Raw genomic sequence first — 18,206 nt, 5'->3', positions numbered from 1 at the left:
GCCTGCTTCTCCTTCTCCCACTCCCCCTGCTTGTGTTCCCTCTCTTGCTCTTTCTCTCTCAAATAAATAAATAAATAAAATCTTAAAAAAAAAAAAAACCTATGTTTACTAAGCACATTTTGTAGGACTGCCATTTAATACAATATCAATTGTTTATAGCATTAATAACTAATTCCTTCTATATCAAGATTTCATCAGGGTGTGAAAGGAGTGATAACTATTTGATAAGTAAAAACCTTCCATCCATTTTTAAGGTTTGTTTTGTTTTTCTCCTGGAAGGTGGTGACGATGGTGATGAGGTGCCACAGATAGATGCTTATGAGCTTTTGGAAGCGGTAGAAATTCTTTCCAAACTTCCCAAAGACTTTTATGACAAAATTGTAAGTAATGGTAACCTTCTTTCATTTATTTCATTTTAAATAATTCCTTGATTATAATTAGATTGTTCTGCTGAGCCCTTTTCCTGGTATACCCCTTTGCACCCCATATCTTCCCTAGTAGAGTGAATCAGTTGCTGCTTTGTTCTCATACTGCTGCGTGTGTATACCTACAATAGCACTTTCTTTTAACACATCTTACCAAAACCCAGAACATTATTCCTGACTTCTTTTTCCTCATTGTCTCTCTGGTTTTACCTTTAAATATCTGTCAGATTCATCTTTTCTCCATCCCACTGCCACTACTTTACCCCAGGGTTCCTTGACGTTGGCACTATTGACATTTTTTTCCAGATAATTCTTGGTTTTGGGGGACTCTCCTGTGCACTGTAGGATGTTTAGCAGCATCTCTAGCATTGACCCACCAGATATCAGTAATACCATTCCTCAAGTCTGATAACCAAAAATGTCTCCAGACTGTGCTAAGTGTACCCCAAGAGACACAGTTATCCCCAAAGAAGAAACAGTCTTATCCCAACCACCACCATCATCTCTTGTCCCACATGCCATGGTAGTCTTCTTGTAAGACTCCCTGTCTCTGTTCTTGTCTCCTTCCCATCACATTTCCCAATATAATCAAAGCTGTCATTTTTGAAAATAAAAATCTTCCCATATCACTGCCTCACTGAAATCCTTCCAGTGGCTTCCATGAGTTTAATGTGATGTCTGAAATCATCCTATAGCCATCGAGGCCACCTAAGGCACCTTTGAGGCCCCTGCTTACCTTGCAGCCTTACCTTCTGTAATTGCTGTCACTCCGTGCCCCTGTCATCCTGAACTCTTTGTATCATACATGCCACATTCGCCGCCCCCAACAAGCTCTGGACCTTAATATATGCTGTTCTTGGGGCGCCTGGGTGGCTCAGTTGGTTAAGCGACTGCCTTCGGCTCAGGTCATGATCCTGGAGTCCCGGGATCGAGTCCCGCATCGGGCTCCCGGCTCGTCAGGGAGTCTGCTTCTCGCTCTGACCCTCCCCCCTCTCATGTGCTCTCTCTCTCATTCTCTCTCTCTCAAATAAATAAATAAAATCTTAAAAAAAAAAAAAAAAAATATATATATATATATGCTGTTCTTTCTGCCTATAACATTCTCCCAATTCACCCCATAATACTTCTTCATCCTCTACATCTCACCTTAAGGATCACTTTTTAGGGGAGATCCTACCTGTCAGCCTAAAGTAGATTAAGTCGTCTTGCTGTAATTCCAAAGCAGCCTGTACTTCCCTTCTCATAGTGGCCATGACCTAGTAGTTATTTATTGCAGATCTTCCTAGCTTTGCCAGCAAGCTGCTTCAGTCCTCCATTGACTTCGGATTAACAAATACTTGATAAATTAAATCGCACTGTGATCTTCCCCAGGGTGGCGAGTTTGTCGTCTTCGTTATATCCCCAGTTCTTTCAAATAGTGGGTGTGCAAAATTTTTGAACGATTGCTTGATCTCTAGTGAAGTATTTTCTACTTTATGGCCATAAAACAGAACAATTAGCATTGTACCACCAATGTCTAAAACTGATCTCTAAGATTAGAGCAGTTTTGGTGGTTGGTTATGTGATTGTCTTTTTCTGGTCTTTTTAATATTGTCAGTATGGGAATTCCTTTCGCCTGTAGTTGTACTATGAGATATCCTAGAAACACTTTCTAGCAGTGTTTCCTGTTTAGTACTTGCTTACTAACATTTGCCTAGAAAATGAGAAGGAAGTCTATGGCATCCCGTTCTTTTACTTACAGAACTTTAGGGTTATGAAATGTTGTGAAAACACTTATTATGTATGGACAAAATTTTATGTATATGAGCAAAACATTCTGATGGGCTGCACAGTTTTGCAGCTTTGTTTTTTAACCAGCTTTAGAAAAAAGTTTCTGTAAACAAAAAATAATGATATATCTTTGAATTAGGAGTGCAAGAAATACTTTTATTTTTTTATTTTGCCTCCTAATTTCTGCCTACAAGTGACTCATTCCGTGCCTTGCAGGAGGCAAAAAAATGGCAAGAGAGGAAAGAAGCTCTGGAGGCTGTAGAAGTACTAGTGAAAAACCCCAAACTGGAAGCAGGCGATTATGCAGATTTAGTCAAAGCATTAAAGAAGGTAAGTGAGAAGAGTGTCAACACTGGTAAGCGGACAATAGGCCAGGCCTTTGAGTTTCTCGCCATACCCTTGTAAAGGATTGTTTAAAACGATTGTCCTAGGTTAGTTTGGAGGGATTGGTTTTCAGTCTTTGTTGATTATCATTTTGCTTTATGCTGTCTGGTAGCATACACAAACCTCCAGAAAAAGAGGGGCTTGGTGATGTAGAACCAGATATTCTAGTTTTATTTTATTTTATTTTTTTAAAAGATTTTATTTATTTATTCATGAGAGACAGAGAGAGGCAGAGGGAGAAGCAGGCTCCCAAGGAGCAGAGAACCTGATGCGGGACTTGATACCAGGACCCTGGGATCATGACCTGAGCCGAAGGCAGACGCTTAACCATCTGAGCCACCCAGGCGCCCCAGATATTCTAGTTTTATAGTTCTATAGGATGAACTATTTAAATTGGCTCTATTTAATGGGACAGGTGTTAAATATGAAGAGTATTTTCCCATTAGATAGAAAATTATGCCACCTTGTATATCTGCGTGTAAAGTGAAGGATGTGTGGTCATCATAAAGCAGGCAAGTGCTGAATAAGAAAGAAATGCTTTTAGAAAATACTCCTTTGGGGTTGCTGCTGGTTGATGAATTTGTATGTAGTGGCTTTTCATAAAATCTGAAAGTATAGATCAAATACTGTGAATAGAGTTAAAGAGTTTAAGAACAAACTCTAAAGACGTGTTCTTGAATAGAGAAAACTTTAATTTGCTTCTTCAGCCTGAAATTACAGAGGATTAGAATGGTGGGGGGGGTGGTTAATCTTTAGTTATATGCACATATAGGTACAGTAATTCTCATTATTCATAGTGGGTATCTTCTCTAAAGCCATTACAACACTGAATTAGCGAATACTTGACCCAATTGCTCCTAAGAAAACACAGGGGTGGGGTCCTGCAACTCTTTGGTCTCAACATTTTCATCAATCAGTCGATATATAACTTGTTTTATTCTATTTGAAGAGGTCTCATTTAATATATATTATTGATGCATTAACACTGAACTCCTGGCCAACAGCACTATAACTCATGCCTGAACAAAGCTTATCTAACACATAATTTCTGTGTCAGGCCTTTTTGCGCTTAGGAACACTAGACAGCACTTCAGCACTATACTTGGGGGCCATTTTAAACAGTGAAAGCACCAACAAAAATCACAAAAATGAAAAGAAAAAAAGAAAGAAAAAGAAATGCAGCACTAAACAGATCATGAAAAAGATACTTGTTTACAGTATGAGAGCTGAAAGAAGAAGGCAGAGTGTTGCTTTGTTCATTCTCAGCTGGGAATGTGCACACCAGGCAGCTCAGAGTTTTCACAGCTCTGTGCTTGTCCGTGAATGACTAGGAGAGTGATGTGAGTATTGATTCGGGGGTTCTAAATAAATGTTAACAAGTAGGTGAATTCACAAATATGAAATCTGTGAGTAACGAGGATGGGCTATGTTTTCTCATAGTCAGCTTCCCATGCTTTCCTCCAAGTGAGATTTGGAGGCAGAGGTATGATTTTTCCCAATCTTGTTTAGTCCTCAGTCTTCCAATCTTGAAGAGCCCCAAACCCAGGCAAGATTAATTAGAAGGGAATTGCCCAGAGGGAAAAGATTTCACCAACCTGGAGCATGGGAGGAAAGAGAAAGGGTAGAAAGGCACTAAGAGAGGGAAATGAGATTCTAGTGGCATTGAGAACTTCAGATTCTCTCTAAATTCCAGCATATCATTTTTATCTGTAATCTTATTACTTGTCCCTGAATTCTCAGTGCCTCAGATAAAAATTTTTATTTTTTTCTTATCTAATGATACACTATTAATTGATGTTCTCCACATGCATTTTCTTAGGATATTAGCTGTTCAAATAAATACTGTTCTGTGATTTCCATTGGCATTTGAATATAAATATACTCTCTCGCTGTATTCTTTACAGAGAGGATCATGGATTTTATATTTGGGTAGACATAGACAATAGATTTGTGTGAGAAACTTCTCCCTCTTCATATGGTGGAGTGGGGGGCGATTAAAGGCTTACAAACAAGTAAAAATTTTAATTTTGTGGCTAAAATATTTAAAACAATGAAAAGTTAATTTCGGTTGTATAAATAAACCAGGAACAAGGCATTTTAAAATTTTTTATGTGATTTTACTTGCATGTAAACACAAACTTCATCTCCATATTATGTTGACTTAACAGAGATCTGTCAAAAATGGGGAAATGAGGAAATGGAAAAGAATGAGACTGAATAGGCTACAGACCGATCCCTCATCCCTCCATAAATGGTCTCTTCTCTCTCTGTTGTCTATATCAAGTAATCCCAGTTTTTTTGCCTTTAATACAAGTAATGCGAACTACTCATTTTGAAATTCCTTTCAGTATTCCTGAAATTATTTCTTCAGGTGTCTTCTTTCAAGTTGTCACATGACTTAACATATTTTGTGGGCTTTCCTGTTTTCACAGGTTATAGTTCTTTCATTTATAAGATACTTTTTCCCCTACCCCTTACCCTACCTCCCCCCCCCCAATAGCTTCTTTGACTTGGCTAATTACCTATGGATGCTGGTAGATACATATATTTTTTTAATCTTTAGATTAAGGTTTGGGTCTTCAAGGTATTTTATTATATACGCTTGCTAGCTTTTTTTGTGGTATTAACCTTTTTTTTTCACTTGGTCTTTCTACATTTCCCCCCTTACTGCTTATATTCATCATAGTTTTCTAAACATGGTGGATTTCATTGACTTCTGACTATGTCAACAGTGTTTTTGTTTTGGTTACTATTAACTAGTCGCTTACATTACTAGTTGAAAATAAATACTAATTGATAATTACAGCTGACCCTTGAACAACACAAGTTTGAACTGCATGGTCAATTTACACGTGGATTTTTTTTCAATAAATACAGAACAGTACTGTAAATGTACTTTCCTTGTGATTTTCTTTTTTTTCTTGTGATTTTTTTTTTTTTAAGATTTTATTTATTTATTTGACAGAGACAACAGCGAGAGAGGGAACACAAGCAGGGGGAGTTAGAGAGGGAGAAGCAGGCCCCCCCGCCAAGCAGGGAGCCCATGTGGGGCTCGATCCCAGGACCCTGGGATCATGACCTGAGCCGAAGGCAGACGCTTAACGACTGAGCCACCCAGGCGCCCCTTTCTTGTCATTTTCTTAATAATATTTTCTTTTCTCCAGCTAACTTTATCATAAGACTATAGAATATAATACATATACAAAATATGTGTTCATCAACTGTTTATGTTATCAGAAAGGCTTCTGTAGTTGTAATTAAGTTTTGGGGGAGTCAAAAGCTGTATGTGGATTTTTGACTACACGGGGGGGAGGGGGGTCAGTGTCCCTAACCCTCACATTGTTCAAGGATCAACTGTGCTTAAAATTATTTTGTAGGCCTAGATTTATGGGAGAAGTGACAGCACTTTTAATTATAGGATATTTCCCATTATTTAGGTTAAATTAACTTTGTGAGCTAAAGCTTCCTTTCCCTAGTCTAGAACAGAGTCATGGAGATTTTCAAATCTGGAATGGAGTCATATGCTATTTTTCTTAAAAATAAACACTTCTCCACCTTCCCCACTCCCATTTCCCAATTTAGAACAACCTGTTTAATCAAACTACGATGTTTGACAATGAGTGTTGAAGGCAGATAGGCCTAGTCCATCACTCACCTATAAGTTCATTCAATCCTTCACCATCTTGAACTATAATAGGTTCACAAGGTCCTCTTCAGGACTTTCCATCAGGACCATTAGTGTCTAGGGTTCAGCTCCCACTGGTTATTGCTCTAATGGTGGATAGGGAGAGCTGTTCTTCATTGAACTAAGATTTCTTAGAATGGGGTCTGGCATGTTTTTGATGACCATCCCTAGAATATACATTTATATGCTAAATATGAAGTCTGCCATCTAAATAATTCCTGTAAGTTCTTTTGGTTAAAAAAAGAGCATCCAAACATTTATAAATGCCAGTAGTGAGTTTAATACAGAACTGAATGGAAGTTTTTTCTCTATGGATTTATAGTAAAGGATTTAACAAAATGTTTATTAGGACCTGATCTCATCTTCTCATAAGAAAAATGGATTTGCCGTAACATGAATTTACAGTGTAAATATGCTTTAGTAAAGAAAGCAAAAGCTTTGGAGTCAAAACAGAGCTGCGTTTAAATCACATCACATCACATTTGCTAGCTCTGACCTTGAGCAAGGAATCTATATTTAATTTCTGAAATCTGCAAAATTTGATAATATTACCTAGTTTAAAGGGTTTTGGTTGAAAAATTAAATGAAATAAGGATTATAAAGCACCTATAAAATTATGACATTCATTTGTTTTTAATAAATGTTAATCTTGGGGCCTGGGTGGCTCAGATGGTTAAGCGTCTGCCTTTGGCTCAGGTCGTGATCCCAGGGTCCTGGGAACAAGCCCCGCATTGGGCTCCCTGCTCATTGGGGAGCCTGCTTCTCCCTCTGCCTCTGCCTCTCTCTCTCTCTCTCTCTCTCTGACTCTCATGAATAAATAAATAAAACATTAAAAAAATAATAATAAATGTTAATCTTGCCTCTTAATCATTACTCCTTAGCACTTAGGGAGTGCATGAAAGTCCATCTAGAACTTCCTTGCATGCTCTACATTAGGGGTTGTTTAATTCAGGGAATCTGGAAGGAAGCATTCTACTTATGGAATACAAGATCTTAGGGACTAAATAAATCCAAGGTGGAATGGAAGCATTACTTCTACCTGGGAAAAGAGTAAAGAGTGAAAGGAGGGTGGTGGTATAAATAATGCTGGAAACTCTGCTAGAAGACTCTAAATGCACACTTGACGATCATTAGGTATCTAAAATGGCAGCCACAAGGCCAGAAGCTCCCTGAGAGGAATGGTTGCAATGGTATTTGCGACTTAGCGTCCCCATGGACTTCTTGAAAGTACCTATACCAGTTTCTGCTGGTGTTCCTTGGGTATAAACGTTGGAGCTGTTGCCCTGTGGTGTCTTTCCTCTGAGATACATTGTCTTTTGGCTTTTCCTGCCCCAGAGCAAAGTCAGCAGGCCTGCAGCTTCTCTGCCATTATCAGAGTCCCCTCCTGCAGAGTTGTGCAATGCTGACAACCCAGACTACCACTGATGGAGAGTTAGCTATTTGAAGTTGTGGTTCTGTGTATATGTTACTGGCAGAACTTTAAGACAGGAGACTAAACAGAATGAAAGGACACCCTCAAATTTGATATTGTCAAGGAAGAATTTTTCCTCTTTTGTAGGAAACAGAATTGGCTATCCATTAGCATAACAGCTTGCAGAGTTCTTTTAAGAATACATTTTCAGTTCCCTTCTACAGAGTTGTGACTGTTTTTGTTTTCCTTTCTTCCCCCCTTTTTGTAGGTTGTTGGAAAGGACACCAATGTCATGTTGGTGGCTTTGGCAGCAAAATGTCTTACTGGCCTGGCTGTTGGGCTAAGGAAGAAATTTGGACAATATGCAGGACATGTGAGTAACACTCCTTTTTAGATACAAATCAACAACGTTAACATGAGTGGCAGACTTGCTTGCTTTATAATATTGAGCATAACCCCTCACAACATTTCAGTAAAGATGTTGGTTATAACTAAATTCATTAGCTTTATATAGAAAATTGGGTACATGGCCTAAATACTTAGTTGAGTTGATTTGCTTATTACTTACTTATTAATATTTTGCTTTGTTCTTATAAGATTATATGCAGTATAACAGGATGAAATGAAACTTGTGATAACCACTCAAGAGAGTGGTTATGAAAGTAGGAAAGGCAGTATAAAACCAGAAGTGAGATGAATATATAAAACGTATTTTTAGTGTTTTCTTTCTTTCTTTTTTTTTTTTTAGATTTTATTTATTTGACAGAGAGAGACACAGCGAGAGAGGGAACACAAGTAGGGGGAGTGGGAGAGGGAGAAGCAGGCTTCCCGCCAAGCAGGGAGCCAGATGCGGGGCTCAATCTCAGGACCCTGGGATCATGGCCTGAGCTGAAGGTAGACGCTTAACGACTGAGCCACCCAGGCGCCCCTTTAGTGTTTTCCTATTCAAAATATAATTAATTTACTTATATACTTGAAACGTTTTATATAGATTAGCCTCTTGGTGTATCAGTTTAATTTATTCTAAGAAATGTGACTGGAGCACTCAAGTTTGGTAACAGTTTTAATAAATTGAGATGTTTTCTTTAACTGTGGCATTTGTCAATTGGCCTCGGAATCTGGTCTGAATTACTTAGAATGGCGCAGCATCCTGGAAATTGACCATACTAAACTTTAGAGTTGAACTTGCTAGCCATTTGATCATTTGATTACCTAGAATGACTTTAGAAGCTAGTTTGTAGTCATGTGTCAGTTTTATGTTGTGAAGTTAATGTCTAAGCTCAGTTACGGTATTTGGAGCTTGCTTACTCATAGCATTAAAAATAATTTCAGAGAACTTAACTGAAAAAAAATACGCTACCAAATAAAAATAAGTCATGACTAACTTGTTACCAGGGAAATAAAAATATGGGTCCATAAAACCCTTAGACATGTAAATTATGAATTGGAATAAAACTATAAACAATATTTTATAGCAATAATATTTATTATGCAATACTTGTATGTATATATGCAATCAGTGTGTTAATTAGCTTTTGGTCAGTTTTGTGTTACTTATTAGCATACTTTTTTAAAAAAAGAATATACTTTTGTCTTAATAACTTTTAACCTAGAAAACAATTTTTAAGGTACATTTTAATTTACTAAATCCTAGTCAGATGATTACCTGGCCCAGTTCGAGTTCTGATTCTGGCTTTGTGACATTTTGTTATGCAGCTTAAAGTTACAAAGCTTATAGTTTGGAGTATCACCCCACCCCCCTTAAAACTATCATGTACAATATTTGATGTCAAGCATGTTAATCGTTCAGGTTTATTTTCTTTAGCTATTTATAAGCTATCTTTTTCATAAAATACATATAAAAGTGAACTTTAGCTTTATAACCATTAAAACATCTTGATTTTCAAGTTTATAACTAACTCCTAGTATTAAAAAGTCTTTTATAAAAATTTCTCCACGGAAACTATATTCCTTCTGGTCTCTATCACTTCTGTGAAATCTTAAAAAAAGTTTTTTGGATGCCTTTGAGCTTTGCTGTATCTTTTGGACCTTAAAAGACAACTTTAATTTGCCTGCTAGCACAGTGCCTGGCACTCAATAGGTAAATTAAGTATTCAATAAATATTTTATGAATCACAGATGGTTTATAAGATAAAAATTATAAAATTCCAACTTTATTGATCTAAACTTAGTACTTGAATAAGAGGATATCCTTCTGATCAAAATTGCTATGATTTTTAGTACTAGTTCTTTTTCTTAGTGTAATAAAGGGGTGGGAGACATCCCAGTCTGGTGAAATATATCAGAATCTTAGGTGGGAAGGAAAATTATATGTTATACCTGTTCCCCTATCCTAAATCCACCTAGTTGAGAATCTTTTTGTCTAATAAGAGATGTTACTGATAGAAATGGTTATATGGTTGCATTAAGATGTAGATGCAGAAAAAGAGTTGAGAAGCACTGCTACCAAGGTGCAGAATGGGAACCCTTCATTGTTCTGGCATAAGATCCTTGTGCCCTTCAAGAAAGGAAATGACTTTTTATCCAACTTAGATGTTCACTTTGTTTCTGTAGCACCAAACATTGTTTAAGAACGGCTTTATTGAGATATAACTTACATGTAAACTATAAAATTCACCCTCTTAAAATGTATAATTAAGTGGTTTTAATATATTCACAAGGTTGTGGAACTATCATGACCATCTAATTCCAGAACATTTTCATCACCCCCCAGAAAACCCCTCTACCCATTAGCAACCACTCCCTGCTGGCAGCCACTAATCTACTTCTGTCTGTGTGGATTTGACATTTTGTAGAATCATTTAAATGGATCCTACGTTATGTGGCCCTTTATGGACTGGCTTTTTTGATTTGGCATATTTTCAAGGTTCATTCATGTGGCATGTCAGGACCTCGTTCATTTTTGTTGCCAGCAAACAAAAAGCTCTTCGCTTTTACAGGTTGTGCCAACCATTTTGGAAAAATTCAAAGAGAAGAAGCCTCAAGTGGTACAAGCCCTGCAGGAGGCAATTGATGCAATCTTCCTCACTGTAAGTGGACAACAATGAGTTTGCATTTGTGTCTACAGTAAATTTTGTCAGTGTAATATTTTGATTATTCTTACAGTTGAGAAAAGCTCACTGACCATGTTTTCTTTTCTAAAGACCACACTACAAAACATCAGTGAGGATGTTTTAGCAGTCATGGATAATAAAAATCCAACCATCAAGCAGCAGACATCTCTTTTCATTGCAAGAAGCTTCCGCCACTGCACTGCTTCTACCCTGCCAAAGAGCTTGCTAAAGCCCTTTTGTGCTGCGCTACTTAAGGTATAGACTTCTCTTTGGAATTGGGGGAACTTTTTATACTTAGGGAAGATTTTTTTTTTCCCCATATTAATTATGAACCATGACTAATTGACTTTCAGATTTCAGTAGATTATGGTCTTTTGAGGAGCAGACCCTCTGTAGCTGTGGAAACTGAATCCAAATTCTTGTACTCTGTGCTCCTGTTCTCAAAGAAAAGTACAAGTTAGCTTTATGATTCCACTAACTGCTAAACATTTTGTTTCTTATTTGGCCCATATACTGGTGTTCTCTTGGATCTGGCCAAGCACACAGGCATACAGTTTGGAGTCTTTGAAGATCATTTGCATATGAGGCATTTTAAATAGAGGGTAGGAGGAAAAGGAAGCACTTATTTGCTGAATGGATTACCAGAGGTTTCCTTACCCAAAAAGAATACGTGAAAGAGTAACTGTTAGTTGGCAAAAGGAAAGCTACACTTAGCTTCAGTAAACTGTAAAAAGCAAGTTCTTTATCCAGTAATCACCAGTCTGAATTAAAATAAGTAATACCTAAAATATCTTGTATTAAGATCATTTTGCTTCTTCTGGACCACAGCATATCAATGATTCTGCTCCTGAAGTCAGAGATGCTGCATTTGAAGCATTGGGTACTGCTTTGAAAGTGGTGGGTGAGAAAGCAGTAAATCCATTCTTAGCTGATGTGGACAAACTCAAGCTTGATAAGGTGGGTTAGTGATAGATTATAATGAAATTGGACAACAATCCTCTCTCTGTATATTATGATTTTGTTTCGATTTTGTCTGTCTGTTTCATGAAGACAAAAATGCTGATCAGCTTGTGAAAGTTATTTCATTTGCCACTGGTAGTTCAGGCCTGGAGTGTGAAAACATAGCTTCTGAGGATTTAAATTTCATTTGAAGCTACAGTGGTGATATGAGTCGAAATAGCTTTCAAATTATAAAAAACAAAAAAAAATAAAGCTGAGTGATCAGTCTATAGAGGAGGTAAAAAGAATGTTTTAAGATAAATTTGTTTCTAATATCTGGAAAATTACCTTTCTAAATATGAATGTTTTCTATCAAAAATGTGGCTGTATGTTTATTATAATTTTAATTTGTGTAGAAATAAAATATAAGAAAGTGGATAATTTATTTTTGCTGAAAAGGAAACTTTCTGAATTCTCGTATTTTTGTGGTTTAGGTGACTTATTAAGTACTAATGTAGTGATTATATTTCAGAGCTGGGCTTAATTGATGTTCATCTCAATTTCATTCTCTAGATCAAAGAATGTTCAGAAAAAGTAGAGCTGGTACATGGTAAGAAAGCTGGACTAGCCGCTGATAAGAAGGAATCCAAGCCTGTTCCCGGAAGGACTGCCACTTCAGGGGCTGCAGGAGATAAGGACACAAAGGACATTTCAGCACCCAAACCAGGACCCTTAAAAAAAGCACCTGCTACTAAGGTTAATAGATGAGTTGGAAAATATGGTTTAAAAGTTAGAATTTAGTAAGGCAGGATCTGAATCTCAGGTTCGTGGTTGTCCTTCCAATATGATTTCATTTGAGAAATGAACTCATTACCACATTGAAAATATAGCAGAACATCCATCAACAAAGAGTATTCCAATAATACATTTGGTTAAGTAAACTTTAATAGAGCTAAAAATGGTAATGAATGTACAGGAGCACATTTTGAGGGATCTTAAAGTATCATTAAGTAAAAAATGTGGCAGGGCACTTAACAATAATACCACCTTGGTCATTTTGCTGATAATGCTGCTAAATCACGTCACCAAGTCTACTTACCAGTCAAGGTCTTGTACCTTTGTACAAGCGTAGAAGAGGGAAATGCCTAAAGGTGAATATGGCATTCTTTTAGAGAACACTTATCCTGTGGACTCTCTGAAGCATGAAGTTATCTACTATAGATGCAGAAAGTTTATTCCTTTCCCCATCCTGAACCCCAGTATGAAGTTAGGGGAGAGAACTGGTATTTAATAAAGCATCACTTTGGGAAGTGTTTTACCTAAATAATCTCATTTAATCATGAAACAACTCTTGAAATAAGTGTTTTGTGATTCCCATTTTTCCGGAAAGGGAAAGTGAGGCTCAGCAAGGTTAAATATTCTGCACATGCTCTTACAACTCACTCTGGTATTTTTATTGTTCACTTGTTTATTTACTCTGTCACCACACACCATATCGTAAACTTTAAAGGATAAAGATCTTGTCACTGCTCAGTCCCGTATGCACAGACAAGATTCTGGCAGACAGCAGGAACTGGGCATACATTTGGCGAATGGCTAGCTTTGCAGAACTGGGATTTGGACCCAGGTGTCTCGAACTATAGTCTATGTACTTTCATATTCATATTATGCCATTTCTTCAGCATTCTCACGCAGGGTTGGCAGCCGTTCCCTTCTGTCTCACCAGCTGTTGCCTGTCTGGACAGTGACCTGGGCACAGTACCTTAAGGCCTTTTCTTATCTTGCTGAACCCTGCCATGCTGGACAGCTCTCTCTTAAAAAAAATCCTTTTTTTTTTTTTTTTAAGATTTTATTTATTTGTTTGACAGAGAGAGACACAGCGAGAGAGAGAACACAAGCAGGGGGAGTGGGAGAGGGAGAAACAGGCTTCCCGCTAAGCAGGGAGCCCGATGTGGGGCTCGATCCCAGGACCCTGGGATCATGACCTGAGCCGAAGGCAGAGGCTTAACGACTGAGCCACCCAGGCGCCCCTCTTAGAAAGAATCCTTTAAAAAAAAAAAAAAAGTGGGGGAGCAACCTGCTTCATTCTTCTTTTGAAAAGACTTACTACCAGTATGCCCTATTAAGCCAATAAACATACATGTCTGTTAAAAAAAAAAAAGAAAAGAAAAGTAGGAGATTTGTTATTCGAAGTACCTCTCTATACAGAGAGTGCTATTTATTATAGGAAAGGATCCAGAAGAGGTGTTCTGGTTAATCAAAGAGTATAGAATTTTCTATTTTTAGGGCCAGAAAACAATGAAATCTCTATCAGGTTGTTATTACAAACCACCAAAATCATACTGCTGATATGAACTGGCAAGTATTGGAGGTTTTCATTTGATTAAAAAAACCAGCATTTTCGTTTTGGCTAACTACACCTTAAATGCTTAGATTATGTTCACGATAACATTGGTTTCAGAGGAGGTCTGGATGTTGAAGAGTAATTTGGCCCTCTGTCATTATATCTTTTCTTTTTAGGTTTGGGGCATAGTATAACAAATTTCCAAAATAGATAGGAGGAATGATGTGAACAGTGATGTGTGTTACTGCATTAACGTTACTGCCATTGGCTGTGTGCCTTGGGATAAACTGATTTTCTTGTGACCTTTCAAAACTGGAGTGAAATACATTTAAATCAAGATATTTAAATAGAGTCTTAGCAGATAGAAGCCAGTGGGTATAATAAAAAGTATGACCAACTGAAGTTTATTCCAGGATTGCAAGGATGGTTCAATATTAATATTTGAAAACTTAACTAAATTTAGAGATGAAAAGAAATCTAATTTCAGACACTGAAAGGGAATATAATAGATTTCAGCATACCTTCATGGTAAAAATTCTTAACCACATAGAAATGGGTGGATACTTTGACATGACTAAATATATAGAGATAGATTCATAGACAGCAGTAGACCTGGCAAACCACAAGTCAGCATCATGCTTCATAGTGATGAAATACTAGGAGGACTCCTATTAAAGTGAGGAGTAAAACAAAAAAATGCCTGCCAGTACCATTATTGTTTAATAACGTTCTACAATTAGAAAAAAGAATAAAGTAAAACCTGTGTTAATACGAGGAAGGATAAGGCAGAGTTACCACTTTTGTAGATCATATGGTGATATACTTGGAAAATCAAAGTAGGCCAGCTAAAGGACTTTTACAACAATAAAAAGATTCTTTTCTGCGGCCATCTTCAACATAGCTAGACTACTTGCTGCCATTGCCATAACAACCGCTCTCTTCCTTCAAAATTAAGTGGTTCTACATTGAATTAATAATATATTTTCTCATTATTGGGGTATCTTGTAGTGAAGTATTGGGTAGCTGCTAGAAGTTAGAAATTGTCCCTAACTAGTGTAGGAAGGATTTAGAGGTATTTAAAGGCATCAAATGTTAATTCTCAAATTAATCTGTAAATGTAATATAATTCCAGTCCATTTTCATTTCATTTATCTCTTTAGCTCATTCTGAATTAAAGGTTCTTAATAATGGGGTCTGCAGATTTCCCCATGAATGGTCTTCAGGAGGTCTGTCTGCCCTTGAAAGTGCTAAGTTCTGTGGGTACCAAAAATACCCTGTATTTGGTTGGTTGTGTGGTCTCTCATTTTTAATCAAATTTTCAGGGAGTCTCTGGCCCAAAAAAGTTGAAAAACCACTGTTGTAAATTCTAAGTGGTTTAGTTTGTTTGTTTGTTTTAATTGCTTTTAGGCTGGTGGGCCACCTAAGAAGGGGAAACCAGCTGCACCAGGAGGTGCAGGGAGCACTGGAACCAAGAACAGGAAAGGATTGGAGACCAAAGAAATAGTGGAGCCTGAGCTCTCGGTCAGTATTCTGCAAGGTGCCTCAAACTCATAAAAGCATGGAAGGTCAATTCCTGGAACATTTGAGTTCTTTGTTTGCTGAGTTCTACAACATATAGTTAATTGATACTTTTTTAGCTTATTGGAACTGTGCCTTGGATGAACTTCCCCTTTATAGTAGTAGAATAGAAGCCTCAGATACTATAGCATACCTGTGGAGTGTTCATGTAGTTTGGCCTGGGGTATTTTTACATTCTTGTCATCTCTTTCCTTAAGCAATTCTTTTTTATTTTTTTAAGATTGATTGATTGATTGATTGATTGATTAGAAAGAGAGAGCGCAAGAGTGAGCATGTTACCGGGAGTGGGGGGAGGGGCAGAGGGAGAGAGACTCTGTGCTGAGTGTGAGCCCGACACAAGACTCAGTCTCATGACCCTGAGATTCATCAGCCTGAGCTGATGAAACTAAGAGTTGGACACTTTAACTGACTGCGCTACCCAGGCGCTCCCCCTTAAGCAGTTCTTAATTTTAATGTTTTTGTATCTTACAGATAGAAGTATGTGAAGAAAAAGCTTCAGCTGTCCTTCCTGCTACCTGTATACAGCTGCTAGACAGCAGTAACTGGAAGGAAAGGCTGGCCTGTATGGAAGAGTTCCAAAAGGTAGATGCATGGGGATGAGTTGAATGTGAAAGAACATTACTCATATAGAAGTGATGAAATTGACAAAGTGCTTGTCCTACTTGCGGTGTCTTATATCCAATAAACACGTTTCAGGGTGTTAACTAAAGCTGAGTGGGGGGGTTTTTGGTTTTTTAGCTCTGTAGTGTTTATCTTTCAATATCTGCTTTCTATGGTTTCTGAAACCTCGTAACTTAATACTTAAGTAAGTTTATTCTGAATTACAAGATTTAGATGAACTTTAATATCACAGTATTTGTTCATTAAACTTACTAGGCAAACAGATCACTCCACTTAAACCACCCCTCATCCATTTGTTTCCCTCTTTGTTGTCATGATTCTTAGAAGAACAGACATTATTACTTGGTATGAGAAGCTCCTTTCAGAAGTCTGTGTTGGAAAGGAGCATGGTAGTTCCTTTTTACCTTTACTCTGATTCTAATGAGGAGGGTGTGTAGAAACCACAAGAGCACTGGGACTTGAGGCAGGAGACCTGGCTTTCAGTTCTGCATGTGCCATGCATCAGGTTTAGACCCTAGTTTATTTATCTTTGAAATTTAATACTTAACCACTTCTAACCTATCCTACTTTGGTATATGTTTTTAGGAAAATCAGGTAACTCAAAATATGTATAAGCAGTTTCTGCCACACACTAGGCAAATGAAAACTGTTACGGTTACATTCCGTGGACCAAATTCTTTGTGAAATTCTGAAATGTGGGGTGGGTGGGTGGAAGAGTTTCAGTGGTATTAATATAAAACAACTGTACATCAAATATCCAACTTAAGAAACAGAGCTATCTAAGCTCCCTCTATAACCTTCTTTGTATCCATTCCTCTCTTTCAAGTCACCTGCTTGGCTTTTTTATGTACCGTTTCCCTGGCTAATCATTAACCACTTAACTCTCAGTCTATTGTTTTACTTTAAGGCTGTTGAACTAATGGATCGAACTGAAATGCCATGCCAGGCATTAGTAAGGATGCTGGCCAAGAAACCTGGATGGAAAGAAACCAATTTTCAGGTAATTTTTAATTGGGGATTTTACTATCTTTCATTGAAATAATTTCCATCATATCATCCTGTAGAGTGAAAGAGGTATAGTATGTGGTAATGACTTTTAGCCTTTTTTTAAAACGCTTAACCAATGTGTCTTCTAACTTTAAATGTAAACAATGGAGTGTGTGCATTTTTATTAAACACATAACTATATCTTTGTGTAATTAGGAGTTTATATATATGAAAGTATTATCTCTATATTGTTTGTGTAATTCACATATATGCATTTTTCTCCTCGTAAGTTAGGCCTAGAAGCCCCCTAATTTTCACATATGCAAGAGGGGGATAGACAGGGAGACAAGTTTCTTATTTGTCTGGATAAAAGATAGATGATCTTTAAATTGCCAATGAAAAATCACCACATAGTTTAATGTATTAACTGATCCTAGAGATGAAATTTAACAGTGCTGTTATTAGTCTAAAAAGTAGGTGTAAAGGGAGATACAAGAAAGTGATACAGAAAGGAAAAGGAGAAAAGTTGCCTTCTCCTCTAGATATTCATAGACCTTGTGGAAACAAAAGTTTGAAATATGTCAGGTTTATTTTTGGCATCCTGCTACTCTCTTTTGCTTCTCTTCTGCCACCTCTTGTTCTCTCTTTAGGATCCGTGGCTTCCTCGCACACTGTGTTCCCTTAGCACTGTTCCAGCACCTCAGCCATACCATCCAGCTCTACAAAGCCTTCCTCTGCCAAGAGGTTCTTGTGCTGCCCTCCTCCCCTACACGCCACTTTCAAAACCCCTCTTTGTGCAGTTTCTTAGGCGAAAAAGCATACCTGATTTGGGCTGATACCCGCCTATGTGTTAGATCCATAACAAAGGATAATTTTATATATGTATTTTTCTTTATAACAACTTCATTGAGAGTATAAAACTCACCATTTTGAAGTGTACAATGCAGCAGTTCTTAGTGTATTCACAGAGTTCTGCAACTCCTCCCAC

At 37.4% G+C, this 18,206-nt stretch overlaps 1 protein-coding gene across 3 annotated transcripts in view; it reads left to right on the top strand.

The window, feature by feature from the left end:
- The window catches only part of CKAP5 (cytoskeleton associated protein 5), a 103,074-nt gene that overhangs the window by 45,364 nt on the left and 39,504 nt on the right, over positions 1–18,206 (top strand). For all 3 annotated transcript variants that reach the window (XM_032414044.1, XM_032414045.1, XM_032414046.1), the window contains exons 7-16: positions 280–380; positions 2,412–2,525; positions 7,944–8,048; positions 10,636–10,725; positions 10,840–11,004; positions 11,578–11,706; positions 12,262–12,444; positions 15,440–15,553; positions 16,082–16,192; positions 17,139–17,231. In XM_032414044.1, the coding sequence (XP_032269935.1) occupies positions 280–380; positions 2,412–2,525; positions 7,944–8,048; positions 10,636–10,725; positions 10,840–11,004; positions 11,578–11,706; positions 12,262–12,444; positions 15,440–15,553; positions 16,082–16,192; positions 17,139–17,231 (1,205 nt within the window). The remainder of the gene's footprint in view (positions 1–279; positions 381–2,411; positions 2,526–7,943; positions 8,049–10,635; positions 10,726–10,839; positions 11,005–11,577; positions 11,707–12,261; positions 12,445–15,439; positions 15,554–16,081; positions 16,193–17,138; positions 17,232–18,206) is intronic.

Source organism: Phoca vitulina, unplaced genomic scaffold (assembly GCF_004348235.1).
Source record: "Phoca vitulina isolate PV1807 unplaced genomic scaffold, GSC_HSeal_1.0 scaffold16, whole genome shotgun sequence".
Taxonomy (NCBI): Eukaryota; Metazoa; Chordata; class Mammalia; order Carnivora; family Phocidae; genus Phoca; species Phoca vitulina.
This window is presented reverse-complemented; position numbering and strand designations above follow the sequence as displayed.